This window comes from Myiozetetes cayanensis, unplaced genomic scaffold, assembly GCF_022539395.1.
Source record: "Myiozetetes cayanensis isolate MyiCay16 unplaced genomic scaffold, myiCay2020 scf1, whole genome shotgun sequence".
In the NCBI taxonomy this organism is placed as follows: Eukaryota; Metazoa; Chordata; class Aves; order Passeriformes; family Tyrannidae; genus Myiozetetes; species Myiozetetes cayanensis.
The window spans coordinates 97,550,144-97,572,206 of NW_026086604.1; the positions used below are offsets into that span (position 1 = coordinate 97,550,144).

At 37.3% G+C, this 22,063-nt stretch overlaps 1 protein-coding gene across 6 annotated transcripts in view; it reads left to right on the forward strand.

The window, feature by feature from the left end:
* The window catches only part of CDK13 (cyclin dependent kinase 13), a 47,943-nt gene that overhangs the window by 20,604 nt on the left and 5,276 nt on the right, over nt 1–22,063 (forward strand). Inside the window, exons 6-13 of one of the 6 annotated variants that reach the window (XM_050330219.1) lie at nt 7,000–7,189; nt 9,643–9,699; nt 12,390–12,491; nt 12,610–12,687; nt 14,671–14,787; nt 15,720–15,851; nt 18,188–18,393; nt 20,719–21,102. In XM_050330219.1, coding sequence (XP_050186176.1) covers nt 7,000–7,189; nt 9,643–9,699; nt 12,390–12,491; nt 12,610–12,687; nt 14,671–14,787; nt 15,720–15,851; nt 18,188–18,393; nt 20,719–21,102 — 1,266 coding nt within the window. Of the gene's footprint in view, nt 1–6,999; nt 7,190–9,642; nt 9,700–12,389; nt 12,492–12,609; nt 12,688–14,670; nt 14,788–15,719; nt 15,852–18,187; nt 18,394–20,541; nt 21,103–22,063 lie in introns of all 6 variants that reach the window. The other 5 variants (XM_050330227.1, XM_050330215.1, XM_050330229.1 and 2 more) reach the window with 5 other exon arrangements.

A 22,063-nucleotide genomic window follows, 5' to 3' on the forward strand; every position in this document is an offset into this window, starting at 1 on the left:
TTGTGTCTAAGGCTGTCTGTCATATCCTGACATATTACTCATCTACTTATTCACTTAAGGCAGTGTGGGGATTTTTGTTTGGATCTCAGTAAAAATGCAGCAAATTTAGTAATGTATATAATGTAAGTGTTGGACCTGCTTTATACAGTACTTGATTTAAGGATGCTTTTTCAGATAGTAACATCGGACTGTAAGCCATGGCTTTGTTGTGATACTTGGAGCTGGGTTACGTGTTTTTAAGTGACATATTCAAAAGTTTGGAAGAGAGAGGATTACCTGTCTCCCATGTAAAAGTGAATATCTGTCTCAAAGCATTTTACTTTCAAAGAAAATGGAGGAAAGTATATCTGTCTTTTGTCTTGGCTGGCTTGGGTATAAATTTAAAGACAAGAATGGCTTTGATAGATAGTATTTTCTAGTTTTATTCTTTCTAGACCAACCATTAAGAAAGGAAACATAGCACATTGGAGCAGCATGTTACAAATGTTCTAAGTGTATTTCCATCAGTGGAAATACAGCACATCAGGCAGGACAGCTGTTTGTCTAGGTTGGGCACAGCTGAGTGGGTCTTATAGTAGTCTATACTGCAGATCGGTAGTTTTTAACTTTGCAGTGTTCATCATGCATGAGATAGGCTTGATGATAAAGTTGGAGCACGGCATTACCGATTACTAATTGGTAATGTAACATCTTGATCCTGAGGCACAATCCTGACAAATAAAATGTGTATGTTGGGTGGGGTGACACTGAATATCCACTTTATATATTTGTTGTGTGGGCTTTTCTCCCCTTCCTATCATTCAGAGGGAGATAGGTGAACACGCAAGCTTAGGGATGGGAACACAACTCGTAGTTTGTATTCAGTCTTGTGTGTACAGCTGACCCAACAATATGTTCCACAGATTTTTTTTGCTTCTCTCAGGGTGATAGCACTGATGAGCTGTAGTTTGCATTCAGTATTTTCCTAAATTCCCGAACTGGTTGTTTTTGTTGAATTTTCTTCTAGTGAGATAGTACTGGAACAATTGTGGATGTCTTCAACAATAGTAGCAGTAGTCTGACATTGTTGGAACTTCGAGCCAAGTCTGCTGGCACCTAAATTTTGCTTCACTTTTGCTTTTTGTTTGCTCCATGGTAGTTCAAATTATTTGGAGTTCACATTTATGAACTTCAGTTCACGTCCTTTTGGAGCAGAGTTTGGATGGTGGTTTTCTTTGTTTTGTCTGAGAAACTCTGTGTCACATTCTCTTGCAACAGTAATTGAAGAAAACAGAAGTTGAAAACAAAAAGCTATTTCCTAGATGTATTCAAATCTATACACCTCATGATTTAAGTTAGTTGAGTCACTTTATTTGATATAAAGTGAATCATTGGAAAAAACCGCCCTTCTTATTTTGTGCGTTTGTCCGCTCTGGTTTGTCTGTCACTTAGATGACTTCCGCATCTTTTTTTTCTTTGGGTGCTTGAGATGGTCCTTCAGTTACCAGTTGCCTCTTTATCAGCTGGAAGCTGTTAGCTCAACTGTTGAGTACTTGCAATGAGATTGCCATGATCTCTTTTTATTAAACAAACGGAAAGTGCCCGACTTAGCTTTTCTTGCTGTGAATGTAAACACAGTAGGTGTGCTGACTGACCTCCCTTCATCCTTTTGACTGGAATAGGCATTTTTGCTAACCTGATGTAAAGGAAGGATGTAAAACTTTGCATGGAGACCAGTAATAACAGATCTGGTTAACATTGTGGCTTGTTTCTTTGTTGTTGTGGTGGTGGTGTTTTTGGTTTTTTTGGGGGTTGGTTTTTTTTGTATAAGTGTGAATTACCTGTTTGGATTGTGTGTATGTTTCTGTAGGTTAAATTTTGAATTGATTTGCAGTACAAATTAGCAAACTTTCTAGGCATGAAGTTGATATTTATCTTGATAGTACTGTAGCACATGAGGACACAGACTGTAGTACATTGTCATATGACTAGCAGGTTGCTTTCTCACAGCTGTCAAGGAGTACTTGGTCTGACAGCTTACAGTTTGGAAGGAGTCTGTGACAGCAATCCTGTAGTCATCAGAGAGTGCTTCTCTATAGGGCTTCTTTACTTACATCAAGCTAGCTTTGTCAGAGTTTCCTAGGAAGCTGAGTAAAACCAAACTGAGCAGAATTTCAGAAACCTCTAATGATCTCCAGTGTGACTTGCTGCTCCTGAAATAGCTGATAGAAATGTCTTAGTCAAATAGTTTTCATGCTACAAGGTAAGTTATCAGGAATAGTGTGATTGCTTGAGTGGTGCTACCCATTTGTGTGTGCTGTACTGGACTCTGGTCTGGAATGAGTGCAGACCTGATTGTGTGGCTTTTCAACTTGATCTATGGCAAAATGAGAAAAATCCCTGATGATTAATCAAATATTTCTGTTCTTCTGCTTAAAGGTGTGGGGTTTTTTTGTTTGGTTTCTTATTTCCCTGTAGTATATGATGAAACAAGGACAGTATTTAATCCCAGGTTTCTGTGTACCTATTTCAGGACCTACGTGGAGCTTGGGTTGGATTTGTTTCAAGAGGACTATGCAATTAAACTTTCCAAGGGGAGAATAACAAGAATAACATTATCATTAAATAGAAACTTAATATTGGGTGAAAATACATTTAAAAAAATAGTGCAGCATCAATGGTTTCTTTTCAGGTGATTAATTCAGTGGCTATGCCTATATTTGGTGTTTTGCCAATCATAAAATAGATTAATAAAACATCAGTAGAAAGACAAGATAAATGTCTATTTAAGGGACTTTATAAAATTCAAATGTAAGAAACTCCAAAGAATTAATGGAGTTTTTTCTTTGGTTTTCAAGCTGTGTTCGATAAAATCCTGTTTAAAACTCTTACAATATAACGTATCATGAGTACTGAAAGAGAAATGTTAAGGGAATAGAAGAGTAACTATAATCCAATTGTATTTAATCAATCAAGGGGGAAAACTGTGTTGTGTAGAAGAAGCTGAGGAGGCTTTATTAGCAAAATGAAAATCCAATAAAGCCCCATTCTGAACAGTGAGTACAGAACAAATGTTGAAAATCTGTGCAACAACTCAGCATTGTACATACCATGCACTGAATGAGGCAGGGATCCTGAGTTTGTTTTAAAGCCTTTCTGCACTTCAATACAATTGTTAAGCATTTATACTAGAATTGAATTAAAATTTGCATATAATAAGGCACGTCTGGTCTCCTGGTTCCTCTGAGGTGTATCTAATCAGATATTTTGAGAAATATCAAACACCTTCCCTATGAATTACATTGGGAAAATATTTGCTTAAAAGCTGTCATCTACAGAGGCTTTTGGATCATTCTCCCCTGCTGCACCTTCTCCCTCCCCCTGCCCCGTGTGAAGCATTTGTGTCTTTGGGAGCAAGTGCATGGCTTAATGTCCTGTTTTGTTGGATCTGTGTGATTTGATGACAATCCAAAAAAATCCAGAGCCTGTCTGTGTCACAAAAATTCAAAGTATGTTTTGGTAGGTTTTTTGGGCCTCTCAGGAAAGAATTACAGATCATTAGTGCCATGTTTCATTGCTTTACCTATTTTGTATGCATAGCTTTATGCCACTTTACCCCACTCATTTTGTGTTAAGAAATTGCTGCTGTTGGAGCTCGGTGACTTGAAATGTATGACCAAGAGGAGGCAATGTGTTAATCCTTTAATTATTCTAAATTGGTAGATGAACCCCATCAATCTTAACTGACAAAATGGTCAGAAAGATGACTTTTTCTAAGTGCAAACAAAAGGAGTAAGGTGAAGATTATTTCCATCCATGTGAGTCTCCTTTATTAATTGTGTACCTCCCTAAGAGATTCAGCTGCTCTCTCTTATCCCATATTTAGAAGTAGGCAGTATTACTACTGTTCAGCTGTTCCAGCTGCTGCTCCATCAACATGTAGTGACATCAGGGTTTCTTATCTCAGTAGATGGAGGAAAGGAGATGAACTACATGGTATTAGCAAAGGAAGTGGGGCACTCAAGACACCCCCCACACACACACACTACCTGGGTTAGCACTTGTGTATGGAAATGGACTCTAGGCTTCCTCCCACCCCACAGGTACTTACTTATTGGGAAGTGCAGGTCTTTATAACATAACAGCAGTAAGATGAAGAGCTTTAAAGTCAAATAAATAATGCTTGGTTCATTTAGAATTGCATGCACCTTACTGTTAAGAGAGCTTCATATTTTTATGACACTGCTTCCAGAAATGAGGACACTGGGCAAAGCTAGCATGAAACAAAAGGTCATTTTAAAGTGAAACTTCCAGGTTATCAGATGTCTTCCCTTAATAAAGGAACAAACCATTGGTTTTACTGTTATGTTTCCCTTTTTTGAGAAATGGATATTTATGTGGCATTTGTTTTGATAGAACTAAAGTATGCTGTAAACTTGAACTCAGACTGAGTTGTAGTAAGTGCGCTTCTGCCTGTGCACAGTTCACTTGTGAAGTGTTCAAGGACTGTTTCTTCTTCCTGAATAACTATAGCTTCTTTCCCTATTAAAAAGGATCAGATCCCCCAATCTGATGAAAAGCAATGGAGATTTGAAATTATCAGATGGAATAACGTAACTATTTTATTGACAGAAACTGTAGATCTCCGTCAGAAAAGGGGACCGTGTTTGCCTAGGAATGAACTAATGGGAGATTCATTTCATTTTGCTTGATAACTTTTTTGCAGCTACAGTCACTTTCAAATATAGTTTGAGTAATACTATTAACCAGGTTTTAACGGTTAGATTGCAGAAGTTAGTAGACTAATAGTTTCTCATTGCGAATGAAAAAGATTCAGCTCTAAGTTTTCCTTTTTAAAATGAATTCTAACATTGTCTAGCATGTGGGTAGGAAATAAGTAGTAATGCACAAGTGTAATGGATCTGTGAATTTCCTCTTGATTTTATATGGAAAGAACATTTAGCATTTTTACTGTTCTAGTGTATGTTTCTTAATGAGAGTTGCAGAGAATATAAATAATCAGATGTCATCTCCCAGGTACTACTCTGCTTTATTTATGAGTTGTCTCCATTGTTGTCAGCTTTCCCTCTTGTATGAGGGTACCAGTTGTGATTGCTGGTTATAAATAGCAGTGAAAAATTCCTGGGAGCTACTGACGGAGCAGGAAATTACTCAAGTCGTGGAGCCTACTTTGCATATAAACAAGAGGACTCTGTTCAGCTGTTCTCACTAAACAGGTCTGCAGTCAGTCTCTCTCCTCGTCATGTACACACATGCAGCCAGCTGCCATGACAGAATTAGCTTTCCCTTGTATTCCAGAGCAAGAAGATAACCAAGATTCACTGGTATTCAGTTTTGTTGAGCTGACATCCTCTGAATTGCATATCTAGGTTATTGTGACAACTGCAACATTAATATCAGGTGTTTGTTGCAAGGCATTTTAAAATACGTCATGGTTCATACTTCAGCAGTTGTCATTGAAGTAGAGCTAACAGCAGATTGCCATCTTGTTTGAAAAGACCAAGATTAGGTGCCTCTGTGCTTTTCCATGCTGGACTGGTGAACTGCATTGGTGAACTCAGTTATGCAGTTAGTAACACAGCAGAGTTTTGGTTATTCGTGGCTCTTTGTACTTCCTTCTCTTCTTTGAAGTGATGGGGTTTTGTTGTACCTGCTTGATTCACCTCCTCTGTACGGGGGTATTTTATGGTATTTTATGATGAGTATTTTGCTTCCTCTGTATAACATACAGCAGGACAGGCACCTAAATTAAAAACAGTGAACTCTGGAGTGTCTTATGCAGTGTCCTGTGGTTTAGCTGATCTTTGCTGATCTTTATTAAAAGTTTAACACTTACTGTATGAGTAATCTTTTTCCTGCTTGTTAAATAGCAGATGGACTTAGCATTCTTTCTTCTGTTTTTAGCTACTGTACAAGAAAACGAGTCAGTTCTTTAGAATGTGACTGTGTGTTCTGTCAAGCTGACTTCTCGTTATTGCTCCAAGACTTCCACGAGTTTCTGAGTTGAAACTTCTTATTTAGGAGCAGGAACCTGTAATGAGTTCTTGTTGGGCAGAAGCTATTTGAAGTAGTGGCTTTGAGAGGAGATTTTTCAAAATGCAAGGTAGACAGACCCTCTTGACTGTGGTTTCTTCCACTACCACCAGTGCTCTGCAGGGGCTTCACTGTCCTCTCTGTCCCAGAGTTTATAAGGGAAGGAACAAAGTACAAAAATGTAGATTGTATTGGGAGTGGTTGTGCTGGAGATTGGTTGTTGCTGCTTCTGAAGCAGTCAGCACTTTTCCTCTTTAAGAGTATCAAAGTTACTAAGAGTATAAGAGTTACATGTATCCAAGAGCCTCAGCTTTAATAGCTTATTTGTGGAATTACACGTGCTGATGTGAGATAAGACCAGATTCTCTTGTGCTTAATGTATGTATGTGGCAACTTGAAATATGAACTCCGTCTTTGCAGAGGTGCTGTTACTGATAGCTTAGTTCTGCTTTCTCATTTTGTCCTGTCTTAGGGGTATCTTTAGTCTGAGAAGGGCAGGCTTATTTCTGACCCAATTACACAGAAATATTTTTTAAAAATCAGTCTCTGAATCACAACAGATGAATTAATAATGCTTGTACATATTTTGTTTCTGTATTTCTCCCCAAGCTTTATATAGGGAATATTAACACAGGTTTTCTTCAATAAATATATGGAGACTGAGAGCATAGGGAGGGCACATGTCCATCTAGATTAAAGCATCATATGGTAGCATTATATTTGTTTTCACAAACATTAGACTAGTACAATTGTTTACATGGAAAAGCAGTTTTATGAAAACATTTTACTGCACTATATTTAACTGCTATTATCGGACATGAGGTACAGCTATAAATACTGAAGAAAATGTAAACAATTGCATGAAAATACTTCTGATTTTAAAAGCTAAGTAACAACAATGCTTTAGACTACTGTTACATCAGTTTTTATATCTGTTTCTTGTATCCTTTCCCTTTCTTTTTCTAGGTGCATTTTACCTGGTATTTGAATATATGGACCATGACTTGATGGGACTGCTAGAATCTGGTTTGGTTCATTTTAATGAAAATCATATTAAATCTTTTATGAGACAGCTGATGGAGGGCTTGGCCTATTGCCACAAGAAGAACTTTTTGCACAGAGATATCAAATGTTCAAATATTCTTCTAAATAATAGGTATGGATATTACTTAAGTCTGTAACAAAAATTGTCTGTTAACATGTTCACGTCCTTCTGTTAATCTTCAGACTTTACCTGTTTTGAGTCATTAGCAAAACTTACTTTTTTAGATTTCCTAGTTTCTTCAAAATCAATTGCAAAATACTAATATGGTAATGTTTCTGCTTAACACTGGGTTCTGCAATTATGTGTTAAATTTATCTGTGTTAAAACAGCAGGATTAAAACTTGAGTCTTTTAAATCAGAGTATTGGGGGGAAATTATCTGAGTTCAAATATATTAAAACAGAATTGTAAGACAGAAGTGTTTGACATGTATTCTTTTTGCCATCTCGTTTCAAGATGGAAATGTGGCTGGTTCTTTGTGAAATAATTCTGAGGTCCTCATCTTCATCAGTCAGGATAATGCTTTAAAAATTATTTGATCAGGCATGTTCAAACGTTCCTCAGGCTTGCAGTTGTAACTACAATCAAATGGGGAGAAGGATTTGTTTCTTACAGCTTTAACACTTCGTAATTACAAATCATATTAGTAACCTTGCTGCTTTTGGTGTGCAGCAGCAGCAAATAAAAGGCTGGTGTGAAGGTAGTGGACGACTTTATTACAAACTGTTGTACATCAAAACCTGCAGTACTAAATCCGGGGAGCAACTATAAAAACAAGGTTTATAACAGCAAAAAAGAGTATTGTTACAGGGCAGGTACTCAGTCAGCTTCTGGAATTTGTCGTCACAGGAGATTTTCTGGGTAGTGTCAGGAATTTCAAAAAGATGAGACACATTCAAGAGATAGGATCATTAGCACCTGGTAATAAGAATGGACAGGAATACCTGTTTTAGCATCTTCAGTACAATGATTGTGTGTGGTGGTTAAGTATAAGGAAGATGAGCCCTAAAGGGAGTGGTGTTCATGTGTTCTCCCTAAAAATCTACTGCTGCTGTTAGAGATGAAATACTGGGCAAAATGGATCTCTTTTGGTAGGGACCCTAGTTTTCTCTCAGCTTTCTCCAAATTAAATTTTCCATTTTCCCCTCCTTTTTCCCTTAGAGTGAAATAACATTAGATTATTTTCAACTCTGGATCCTATCGCAGTCTTGCCAGATTATGATACAGACTTTTGAACAGATGTACATGTTCCTCCCCATCACTCACTGTGCCCCCACACCGAATCTTATTGCCTGCTAATCTCCAGGGTTTGTGCACCTTTGGGAACTCAGAAGCTGAGCTGTAACCTGGTAGCGGAGAAGAGTGAATTATGGTAAAGGAGGAGCTTGTTATTGTACTGTGCTCCTTCCAATCCAGGATACAGAGTTTTGGTTTTTTTTTTCCCTGAGGATATTTTCTAAGCATCTTTAGGTTTTTCCACTGGTAGAAACAAAATTTGATAGTTGATCTGAATAATTTTAAAGCCAGTGTTTCTAAAATTCCATTACCAGTTACAGCCTGAAGCCTAACACTTGGATTATGTATCTTTTAGATATGCAACTTCAACAAATTTTTGAGCAAAGACATTTATCTTTCACAAATAGCCTCTCTGAGGAGTAAGGATGTATATTTGAGGGGAGCATTTCTTTGTTTATGGGGGTTCTTCAAGTGTTACAGCAAATCTGAGTATACATCAGAGGAGAAAAGCGGATGGAAACTATAACATATATTTTATTACCACAAAATTTTCATTCTTATGCATCTCAGCAAGTCTTGCGCTAATTTGATAGAATAACATGTATTTGGAAGTAATGGGAGATATTAAAGCTCATCAGTATAGAAAAGCAAACTCACGTATAACAGTCGAACATTCATTTAGAATGGATTAGAGAAGCTCACAGATAGCTTTCTGTTTAAATCATCCAGATCCTACAGGGGTTTTCTGGTCACTGAGCAGTGCCTTTTAGCTGTGGGAACTGCCAGGAAAGAGCTCTGTATCTTCTACTCTTCCCCTCGTATATGGGAAAACTCAGGAATGGGTTAGGGGTTGTGTCATTCAGCAAGTTGGCTGTTGGCAAAAATAGAAGCCCTTATCTGGTCAGTCACCCTGATTTAAAGGCTGTATTTATACTCTACAAGAGCAGAACAGGACTTTGATGGCTTCCCAGAAGGAAGTGTGACTGTTACACAAATGCTCATGCTAGCAGTAAGGCATGAGAAAATAGCAGTTTCCTCCCTCTGTTTTTTTTTTTTTCTGCAGATATTCTGCACCTAAATTTTTACTAACATCCAGTGATGTAAATGCCATTTGATAAGCATACCTAATTTAGCTTACTTGTCTTTGCTATTAAGTATGTTAGTGTTTTTTGTTTACTGAAGAGATGCACAGATTGCAAGGCATTGCTTCTTTGTTAATGTGGTTTGGTAAAGATCAGTTGCAGCTGTCTCAGTCTTAAATGCCACCTGATTTTGGGGAGAAAATCTCAACAGGTTTAACCATAAATAATTCTTTGCTTTTTCCACCAGAGGGCAGATAAAGCTCGCGGATTTTGGGCTTGCTCGGCTGTACAACTCTGAAGAAAGGTAAGATACAATTATACTGTGAAAAAGAATTCATAAGTTTAATCTTTTTGCATAACTCTTTAATGAGAGCCAGAAGATTGTTTTGTTTAGAGGAAAACTTATTGTACTGTAATAGCTTAGGAAATTTAAAGAAGTGCACATTGTCTTCCACTGCATAAAATCACAAAAGTCTCTTTGTGCAAGTGTATTGCTTTTCCAGGTGTTCTGGATAAATAACTGTAGAGAGTGGCCATATATTGACTGGAAATCAAGAGTTACAGTCCTAGGTTTCTGGTCCTGTAAACCTAAAGTATATTTTTTTTGTGTTGATATACTGAAGATTTTATTTAGGGAAAGCAAATTTTTTTGCTGGCACAAAATAATATACTGTTCCTATTCAATGAGCGTTACTTTTTTGTAAGATGTAACCTTAACTTTGAAAAGGTTCATTGTATTCCTTAGGCAGTCAGTGCTGTTGAATCTGCTGGAAACAGAGATACAAGTTTAAATAAAAGTTATCCTGAAACTTCTTGTGACTTGTGCTTCTGTTGTTCTTGGCTTCATTATGCTCGTACTCCAGGAAACAGGTGCACAGTTGTTTCTTATGATTAAGAACTTCAGTATTTACTTTGTAATGTTGTATTTCTCATGTGGAACTGAGTTTTCAAAATTCAAGCTGAATGTTCACTGCACCGGTATGTACATGAGGTGGTTGTATACCTGAGCTTACTTTGATCTCTGCATGCTAATTTGGGAAATAATATCAGTAATATTAGCTTTATGGGTTTATTGTCTTCTCACAGAGCTCTTGGCTTGTTGATGAACCTGATAGCCTTAGTTTCACTGTATTCTGAGCTGTTATTTCAGGAAAATGCGCTTAAGTACAGTTATGAAAACTGTTGAGTATAGTAGCAGGGTAAGATCTTAAGCAGCTGCTGCCTAATTATTTTTATTTTTTGGGTTTGGATGTACTTATAATAAAATGGTTTGTTATCCTACCTTCTTGTTTTAACGTGCACCAAACTGACCTAATGGTTTGGTTTTTTCCTCTGGTTTGCCATGTTTTGGTGGTTTTTTTTTTGTTTGTTTTGTTTGTTTTTTTTTTTAATATCTGTTTTTAAATGAATTTATATTTTGCTTGTAAAACTCACTGTTCATTAAGGATTGAAAGTTCAGTGTCTTTATAGTGCAAATAACAGGTTTTACTGTGCATCAAACAACAATATTATGCCATTACACATAAATGAAACCAAGATTAAAATGTAATTAAGGTAGCTAATAGAATTGCCAGTTGAACTTGGGAGGATAATTAGAATCTCCTTAGTAGATTTTTGACAATTCTTTTGTCATTCATTTCCCTCCTAAGTCGTTTCTGACCTGCAGTAACAGACATAATTAATGTATACCAACAAGTGTATATAATAGCTACTGCTTTAAATTCATGTATTTTGCATTTGGTTTCCTGTTGTTTGGAATTTAAGACTGTTTAAAAGGGTACAGAATTTAGTAGGAGCATAACAGGCAGGAAATAAAAATTTAATTTAAATAAATTCCCACTGGTTGTTGTAGTTGTGCTCCTTTAAACGTTATTCTGGTGGATTTAACGTGTTTGGAGTAGGAGATATGACAGATTGCATGAGAAGACATCTGTTCAAATAAAGAGCATCATGAACTAATATATATGAGCAGTGTATCTGTAGAGAAAGTCCATACCATGTAAACATTTCATAGAGGAATGCTTACTTCAGAGATAAATATGATAAATGACAGGATTGTTTCCAGAAACATGCTGCATTTTTAAAATGAATTGTGGAGTTCGTTATTGAAAAAAATACTCGATGATTTTGCAGAAATGATACCTGTACGACTGAGTATAAGAGCTTATTAGACTTCATTCTATGGTCACTCATACTCCACAATTAATATTACTCTGCTTTCTATTTGGAGTTACCTGGTGTTGGTAAGAGTGAATTATTAAAACTGAAAGAATTCTGGGATCACTTTTAAAACACCCTTGCTGAAACAAAACCTAAAATTGAACATCTGTTTTTTGCTTTCCAATCTGAACTGTTGATACTGTATCTCAGCCTGGACACATAAAAAATGTGTGTCTCAGATAGTGGAAATCCTTCCTTTAGTGGGAGGGTGGAAAGGATTATTCCCAGTGACCAGAACTTCTGGTTAGAGCTGTAGAGGATTAAAGATGTTGTGAAATATAGGAAGATATTGGAAGCATTCCAGGCTTTGGAATCAAAATTGTTGAAGGATGTAGTCTGAGAAAAAGCTTTGTGTCTCTACTTAAAGAGAGAAAAGTGACTTTTTTTTCTTCTTTTTAAAATGCTTGTAAGAGGTCTTATATTCAGGATGCTAATAATCAATATTTGCCTGAAAATTATTGGTTTTATCCAAGCAGGTTGTCCTGGTCCTGAAATGACTGGTACTGTAAATATATAGTATTGCTCTCTGAGTAGTAATTGAGGTACAGAATTCACATAGCATCGAGATGTCTGTGTGATTATTATTTATATCTTCAATCTAGCCTTTGATAGCCTTGGTCAAACAGTTGCATTTGCTTTTGTGCAGTTGCCGCTTTGCAGGACAAAAATTAAGAGTGGAAGATTGTACAGCATCACAGAGTCCTTAAGGTATCACTTTTTCAGAGGTGAGATCATAGTAAAATGATAGTTCTCTCTTTTTCCTCCCCCCAACAGCCGACCATATACCAACAAAGTTATAACGTTATGGTATCGGCCTCCTGAACTTCTGCTTGGAGAAGAAAGATACACACCAGCTATTGATGTCTGGAGCTGTGGGTAAGAGTTTGGACAGAAGTGTAGCAAGGACAAAAACAAGCCAAAAATATATCTTAAATGTTTCTATCAATCTGTATTGAAAGCCATAATGATGGAAATATGCAACACTGTTTTACAGCTGCATCCTGGGTGAACTTTTTACAAAAAAGCCTATATTTCAAGCAAATCAAGAACTTGCACAGCTGGAACTCATAAGGTAACTTGCAAGCACTGACCCATAGTAGGTGCCTCGTAAACTGACAGGTTTCTTTTGTTGGTGTTAAAATCAGAGATAATGCACTGTGAATATTCACAAGTACTCAGTTATTGCCCTGAGTGAGATGTTAAGAGGTTCTGAGGGGTGTGTAAAGCAAGTGACTTTTGCACAAACACGGAGAAAGGTTTGGGGTTTTTTTTTTGTTGTGAGTATTCTGTGCTCTTAGCAATGTACAGTTGATTATAAGAGGGTTTTTTGTAGAATGGCTTGAGTTGCCTATTACTGAAGTTGTAAAGAGAGAGTAATCAAAATGCCCATTATTTTTTAAGATGATGTTGCAACTTCCTTGCAACAAATCAAATTAAGAACACAGACAATAATAAGGACAAGTGGGATTTGAGAGGAGTGGGTACTTGGCATGCTGCTGGCCTTGAGTTCTTGTTTCAAGCCTACCACATACGCACCTGGGCTTTATTATTTTTGTGGGAATATTTCTGTTCCCTTACAAACCACTAGACACTTGATGGAGTTAAATATTCTGTTCCTTTCCTTGTTCTCAATAAATCATAGAATGATAGGTATTTAATTCAGTGGAACCAGAGCATCTTTTTTCTTTCCCTTTATTCAGCAAGCAAAAATTGCTTGATTCTGAAATCATAATTGACTTTATAAGCAGGGAGAGGTCCTCTTCCTAGAAACAAGGGGAAAAGTTCTACAGAACTTACAGAACCTGAACAGTAAATGTTCAACATTATTTTAAAAATAAACTTAATAAAAAATATTGCAAAGATATATATTGAGATGTTTTTCAAAACAGATTGAACAGTAGCATGTTTCTGTGTAAAGTGTTATTAACCAACCTGGACAAATTTTTAGGAGCTGCAGGGCATATCAGTGATCATTTTCAGTGTAAGGAGAGTTAAACTCATAAGTTGAAGAAATTTTGCTTTTGAGCACTAGATGGCATTGAAGAATGTTGCAATGAGTCATTTGAGGTTTTTTTTCTTTGTGTTGTATCTCTGGTACAGAAACCTAAAACTTCGCAGTTCCCTTCTGCTGGAAGCATCTGCATTTTTCCTCTTTGTTGCTGCAATGCATTTACTTTAATTTTCAAAGGTAGAGCTGAAGTAAATTCTCATAGGAAGAGAGAAATGTGTTATTTTTCTTTTCCCTCCTGAAAGTTACATACCCCAAACAGTGTAAAGTCAGATTCGTTTGCATAGCATTTGAGGCGTGGCTAATAGATCATTAGTTCTCTTACACTAACAGTTTAAATCTAGTAAATAGGAGGGCTGAACTAGGGAAATGTATTTGCAAAATGTCCTTTTTCGATTGCCTGCATCAGAGTTTGAAGCCTTGAGTATATGGAAATGCCTCCTTAGTTCTTCTGCTTAGAAGTGTTGAATAAAGTGAGTGGGGATGGAGTGGCAGAAATAAGACTGTGGGCAACTCCATTTGTGGAGATAGGTGAGGCTTGACACATAAAACTCATAGACTGAAGTAAAAAATACAGATGTTTTCTAGTGGTCAAATCTTGCTTCTGCCTTGAGGCCTTACTGAGATTTTTTCCCTTCCCCTTGTGTGTTCAGTGTTTAATAAATTCTCAGTGAAAAGGGGGTTTTTCAGCCATTTGGTATATTGTCAGTGGTGTTGGGAGCTAAGGACATAAAAATTATTCTAACTGTGTGTTATCCAGTTCAAGTCAAATACCCAGAGTACTTTTCAAACATAGTGAAGGATGTGTGGGCTGGGCTGAGGCAGAAACAGTAGGTTTAGTTTGGGCGGGGTGATTACCCTTTGTAGGCAGTTCCCCATTATTTAATGTGTTGAGCATTTGACAGTAGAGAAATTTTAGCTAAAAATAACCTGAGCATTAAAATTGAAAATTATTTTGGTTTTCACTGTACATGCAAGAATAAAATGACAGCTGTGCTCACTTGTGGGTTGGATCTCATACACTTTTTTCTTTTCTTTTTGGTACAGCCGAATTTGCGGGAGTCCTTGTCCAGCAGTGTGGCCTGATGTTATAAAATTAGCTTATTTCAACACAATGAAACCAAAGAAGCAGTATCGACGAAAACTGAGAGAAGAGTTTGCTTTGTAAGGATGAAGAATTAATTTAGTCAACTGTAATAGCATTAAGTTTTCCTGGAGACTTTATGAACTTCAATATTTTCCAGAGAATGAGCATAGATCAAGTGTAAAGAAAAATGGCTTTAGGTTCTTGTCCTTCCCATGATACCCACAGAGCTTGTATTAACCCTTATTTAATAGGAACATCAAGAAGACGAAAGAAGGCCCTAAAATTTCAGCCACCTGTCAGCTTTCACCTAAGGAAACATTTGTTTTCCGTGATTGGTACACCTGCTTGTTGCCCCTGTCCAAAAATCTTGATTGTTTTTTATTAGTATAACTGGCTCTACAGCTGTATATGTGATCTGGTTAACATTACAGTCTTTTGGGTTATAAATCATTCAACACAGAGGAGTTATCTGAACTGGATGGTTCTAAAGTACTACCACTGGACTAGTTCTGTACACATATCACAAGTGAAAGTTATGGAAAACAGCTGTAAGGTTGTTTTAAAGGGTTTGTTCCCCTCCTTCAGGTATTTTGGGTTTCTGGAGAAATGCATCATCTGTTCATACTAATATCTTTAAAGCAATAAAATTATTGTCCATGGACCAATCGGAAGAAGAAATCCCTAGGTGTTAAATTCCAAAGTATGAAGTAATGTAGTCTAGGCTTAAAAATTTGGGGCTGTTTTTATGTAGGACAACATTTAAACAATTAAGCTTTCTTTGCTTTGTGTTGTTTATGTTATATGTTTGCACAAGTAGTAAAAAGGTGAAGTTTATCTCTACTTCTTTGATATCATGCTCAGGTTGTGAGTGGATTTTGTTAGTATATAAGTTATTTGAGGAGTTAATGATCAATTATCTTGGAAGGGATGCATTTATTAAAATTTTGCATGGAAGTGTATGATACAAAGTTAAAAATGCAATCCTTTTCTCCATTTTGCACTTTTGTAGCATCCCACCTGCTGCATTAGATTTATTCGATTATATGCTTGCTCTGGATCCCAGCAAACGCTGCACAGCTGAACAGGCTCTTCAGTGCGAGTTTCTGCGAGATGTGGAACCATCTAAAATGCCTCCTCCAGAGTAAGTAATTTCCATTGGTAATGGTCCTTACCTCTGTGAAATGGGAATGTGCACTGATTTCATGAAGCTTATTACGTTTCAGTTAAATTAATTAGATGGTGGCAGAAGAAAAACATTGGTATATACAGTTGTTGAATGGTGATTCTGCAGTAGAGTGGTTGTGCTGCTGAGTGATTCTTACACCGTGATAGCAGTGCTTGTGAGCATCTGAGAATTGTTTCATTTGTCATTCCTAGAACTAGTTACTGAATTACTTCCTTTAAAGAAAATACTCTTCTGTGAATGTTTATGATGTTCAGAAAACATCATTCCCCTTTTATCTCTGTTTATCGGTGTCTACTTTTTCCAAGGGTTTTGAGGTCCTCCAGGAATCTTGCCTTCTTCGACGGTAGAATGACACTGGGTGTAGAATTCTGCAAAGGTACCTGGGAGTTCAAGTGAAATACTTCAGTGCAGGATTTTTCCTGTCAGTTTTCTCTGAGGGCAGTGTATTGCAGTGTCCAGTAGGATTTCTGCAGTGACCTAATTGTCATTTTAATCAGTACAAATAATATTGAAACAGGCTCTGAGGAAAACAATGAGTATTACACAATCTGCAGGTCTCATTCTTTCCTCAAGGTAGCTGTCAGAACATAAAATGTTCAATATTGTTTGAGTAAAGTGAACTTTAAGGCAACCTGTACTGATTTCTTTTTAATTAGTTACCAACTGGAAAACATGTTTGTGTTTTATCTAAGGATTTTATTACAACTCTCAAGACTTACCTATTACATTTGCATGGTTGTTACACAGAATCACAGAATGGGTAAGGTTGGAAGGGACTATAGTAGGTCATCTGGTATAACCTCCCTGCTCAAGCAGGGTCATCCCAGAGCACAGGATTATGTCCAGGTGGTTCTTGAATATCTCCAGTGAGACTTCACAGCCTTTCTGGGCACATGCTACTAATGCTCCTGAAACATGAGGCTAAGAGGTTTCCTTGCCTGAATATGACTATATCACTGTGTGAAAATCAGAAATCAGCAATCTTAGGCTGTTTGCTGAGTCTCAGAACCACTTGTACAGAATGTTGCTTTATGTGCATTTTAAAGTAAGTGAATGGGAAGAATTTTTATTCTTCAAGGACATGTAATGCATCCATTCTAGAATGTGATATATGGTAATTGAAAACAAACTAGTCATTGGTGCCCTTTTAAAAAATTAAGAACTACACTCACTTCTTGCAGCATGCAGAGGAAAGTGTTGAGTGTTCTCTTGAAAGACTGAAGTTCTGTTTTAGGAAGAAGCAGCTACTCATTCAAAGACAATGACAGTGCTGATGGCAAGGATGGTAGGATATTTCTTGCAGTGAGTTCTTGCTTGTTTCCACTTGTTTTTCAGAAAATACTTGGCTAGTCTTTGACATGCTATGTGGAGGGAGAGTAAAGCAGGTGTCATAATTGCCTTTCCAATGTCTCTTGTCATCTGTCACCTAATTTTCTCTGTGTTCCTGGGTGACAGAACTGCTAAGACAGTTGCTAATATGTAATAGGAAAACATAAAACACTGTTTTAACTACCTATCTCAGTATTCCTGTTATCTATGGGTGGGTCTTCATGTTCCATAGGAAATCAAAATTGAGCTGTCTGCAGGAAACTGTAATGGAAGGACCCAACTAGTGGCTGATGAATTTCTTAGGAGACTTCTGCCTCTGCCTCTGTCTGTCTTAAAGGACTGAGACATCCCTTGTTCTTCCTAGTATCCCAGCTTTGCTAGTGTTAAATGCTATTTATTCATGCAACTTATTTCTGCAACTTTTTTTTTTCTTCCTACCTTTTTGTCCAGCTGTGCTCTACACTATAAATACTAGATAGCCATGTCTGTTATTGTGGACAAATACTTGATCGAATGCGGCAGGTGGACAGAAGGACCCTGAAAAAACTACTTTCATATTGATAACTTTATTATCTGCTATGCTACTTTGTAGCAAGTGTGCAGCATCGATTTTGAAGTCTTGATTTACACAAATAATTAGGCGCTTCATAAGTATGAATTCAAGAAAATAACATTCTCATTTTAAGATACATGTTCCCCTTTTCTGCTGGAAGGACTTGGGCTTCTGAAACAGGCAATCGGTGAAGAGATTTCAGCCAGAAAAAGCAGATCTGAGATTTTGCTGGCTTTTGAGTGTTTTCTGATGTATTTCTGAATTCCAGTATGTTCATATTTCAGAAGTTACATTATGTATAACGTAATTATACATTACGTATAATTTAAATATTTATTTTACCAGTATAGCTTAACAAAATAAAAATAGTTCTGGGATAAAACTGATTATCTCTAATCATTCTTTGCAGCCTTCCTTTGTGGCAGGATTGCCATGAGCTGTGGAGTAAGAAACGCAGAAGGCAGAAGCAGATGGGCATGACTGATGACTCAACAGCAGCTAAAGTCCCTAGGAAGGATCTGTCCTTAGGCATGGATGAAAGCAGAACCAACACCCCACAAGGCATGCAAACTTCTTCCCAACTCAAAACTCAGGGCAACTCTAGTGTAGCACTTGGTCAGTAATATTTTCAGTTCTTATAATTACCTTCTACTTGGATTACACCTCTAAAAACTTTAGATGTTATATTACAAGATGTAGAAATACACAGAGTAACAACACCAAATGGATACCTTGGAAGATTAATGTAAACCATTTTTTACTGTGCAAAGTGACCGTAAATCCTATGGCATTGATATAGGAGTTCAGCTGAAAAACAAACAGTTAATGCAGTCATAGTGCCTGAAAAGTCTTTAATACTAACCATCTTGAATCAACTCTTAATTTAACAGTAGAACAGAGCTCCAAATAATCTTTACAAAGATATATAGAAAATTTATTTTGATCACATTTTATTGCAACTTACTGCCTCTTGCTCCTGTTCATCCAGTTTCTCACTGTAAACCAACTGTGAGCTCCTGATACTCTTATGTTTAGGTTAAAGTTTTGGCAGCATTTTCAAGAATGACTTTCTGCAACCCTTTTTCCCCCACAAATGAAAACTGTGTTAGAAGTTTAAAGAGTCCAAAGGACAGTCGTTATTTTCTTTGTGCTTTTATAACAGGTAGCCTGATGAGAAACTAGTTTATTAGTCATTACTACTAACCATGAAAAATAATTATTCAGACCTATGTTGCTCTTTACCCCTATGTACATAGAAAAATATATCTAGGTAGAAGACATTTTAATTTGCAGAGGAGCATAGAGGTGTCTTCTGTATTAAACAAAAAACCTCTAGAAGTCATAATGCCCTGTAGATATTATCAATAAGGCATCTTGCAATTTAACAGGAGCTGTGTAGAGCTCAGTAATTCTGTTCTGGTAGAAACTGCCAGATTTCCCAAGTACAGTTTGCTGTTAGAATGAACTTGAAACTAACCAAAGGCTACAGAACAGGTAGATTAGTTTCTCTGTTTGGCATTTTTCTGATGAATTTTCACTGAGAGTCTGAGAGAAGTTGTAGTGTTGAGTATACCATCCTCAGATGTGACAAAATCGACTGTTAATCACAACATCTGAATGAGACAGCAGTACAAGACATTATAAATCACAAGATTTTTCTGTATTGCCAAATTAAATGTGGTTTTAGTTTTGTATCTATATAAAGAGATAATTTAATTGCCTGGATCCTGCTCGAGTAGTTCCAAGTCTTGTATCGTGGTGCACATCCACCAGTAGTGGGTTTTGCAGCACTGTCCAGCTGTGCTGCTCTTAAATCTTGCAAGGCAAATACTTAATATTTTTGTGTGTGTGACCTTTTTTCTTGTGCATGGCTTTTAATCTGTTGTGAATTAATATATTGGTAAACAAGCACAAGGACAGAATGTGTTCATGCTGGTCTGAGTTAAAAAACATTCAAGGCTCTGCCAGCGCACTCACACACACACATACTCATTTTCTAATTTTTAACTACTTTCATCTCTAAGCCATCTACTCCTAGGGCTGGTTTAAATCCATGCTGCTTCACTTCTTTCAAAATAAACCACCACAACAGGTGGTTTGAAGCTAATAGATTATTTCGATATCCCAACCTCCTTATTCATGGCCCTGCATCATCATAATCTCTTCTTATTTGTGGCAAACTCCATTTAAATGAAGAAACTGTTTATCATTACATGTTTCCTGCTACTGAGTGATGGACTTCTCATCCTTCAGACACAGCACTTGCTTTTGCATTTATACCCTGAGCTCCTGGGCCACCTAGATCCTGGTCGCTTGTGCAGGTGTTAGAACTCAGATGCTGAATTAGAATGGGCCAGAATATGACTGGAAATGCATTTTGCAGATTGCTGCTTTTTAAAGGGATGTGATATGTCAAAGATAGGAAATTTTGCAGGGATTGGATATCTTACAGCTGCCTAAAGCAAGTGCCTTAAGCCCCAGCTTAGTTGTGTTGCAGAAAATTGAGCTCCATCTTGATGTTTTTCCATCTGTCCAAGTGCATGTGTGCACCTCATGGAAGTCACTTTCTTTATATTGGATCTTACTATTCCATTTCCTTTAGATACTCCCCCAAAGGCAGTTGATACATAAAAGCATTCCATTTCTATGTTGTCCAAACCTATGCTTTGCCTGTTGTGTCAGCCATGCTAGATTAGTCTTCTTTTGAGTTTCTGAAATGTGCAAGTTCTAAATAATACTTAAAAACACCTTTTTTGTCTTTAGCGAAAACAAGCACTGGACAGCAGTTAAACCAGAATGAAGTGGCAATCCTGCTAAACCTGCTACAGTCTAAAACAAGTGTTAGTTTGGCACAGTTTGCCCAAGTATTGAATATTAAGGTAAACCCAGAGACTCAGCAGCAACTAAATAAAATAAATCTTCCTGCTGGAATTTTGTCAGCAGGTGAAAAACAGTCAGAACAGCAGCAGCAGCCGCCGCCGCCTCCACCACCCCCACCAGAGCAGGAGCCTCTAAAACAGCAGATCGTCACCCAGCCTCCCGTGCCACCTGCGCAGCTGGGACAGCCCAAAGTTGAGACTGATGCTGCCCAGGCAGCTGTGCAGAGTGCATTTGCTGTTCTGTTGTCTCAGTTAATAAAGGCTCAGCAAACAAAACAAAAAGATTTTGTGTTGGAGGAGAAGGAAAACGGATCAGGAAATGAAATGTCATTACAACTCAGGCAGCCTCCAGAGCCCTCCACTCCTGCATCTGTCAGCCGGGACGACGTGGAATCTCCGGCACCTGGCTACCCACATCTGATCAAGTCATTATATATGTCTGCAGGTACTGAAGGCCTTTATTGTTAACCAGCAAATACCTTAAGCAGTGAAGGTGTAATGGTTTGGGGTAGAGAATTAACATGTTTGCCATATGAATCTGTGTGAGTATAGGAGATTAAATTGATTTTGTCATGTTGTATGTCTGGATCATAGAAGGTGTGTCTTAGTGTAACAGGTGCTGTGCAGACAGAGAAAACTACGATCCCCATGCTAAGAGGTACACAGGTATTAGTGATGAAACACCCATCATTATTCTGGGTTTTCTTAGTGATGCGTGTGGTGGAGAAGACAGTATTTTCTAGCAGATGCATGAATGGAATTTGCCAGTTTTGACTGTGCGTTTAGGTAAAACATATTTTGGTGAGAGGATATTTTATTTGGGGGTTTTAATGCTGACTAGAGCAATTGCTTAGTGTCCAATTCTGTAAGTGGCTATTTGTAACTTAGCACACGTGGCTAAAGGTTTCCATTGGGGTATAGTCGAGGCTTCCATAGTCTTCTCCCTGTTTAGAGCTCTGTTGTTCATCTTTTTGGATTGCTGTTTCAGTTTTTATTGTATGGTGGTGTACATATTGCTTTGTGGTTTGCAGCTGTTGAAAGAAATATTCTGAAGTGCTTTGGGGCTATTTTCTGAGGGTTTTTGGTTTTGGGTTTTTTTTTGAGTGGTGTGGTTTTTTGTCTTTTTTTTTTTTTTTTTTTAAACCTAGAGTTTTGATGTTCCTTGATAGGGTGGCCTTTTGTCTGTCGAGACTTTTATCCTACTTGTGAATCTTTCCTGATCCCTCTTTGAATTTTCTAGTGTTTATGTGTTACTTGAGTTTTGTTTTGGTTATTTGGTTTTGGTGGAGTGTTCTTAGGGAACTCTTACTTTTTTTTCTTTAACTGGTTTACTGGTAATCTTACTTGAAGAAGAAACCTGCATCATGTTCCTGAGGCAAATGAGCTGTTGCCAAATGTTGTTCTCC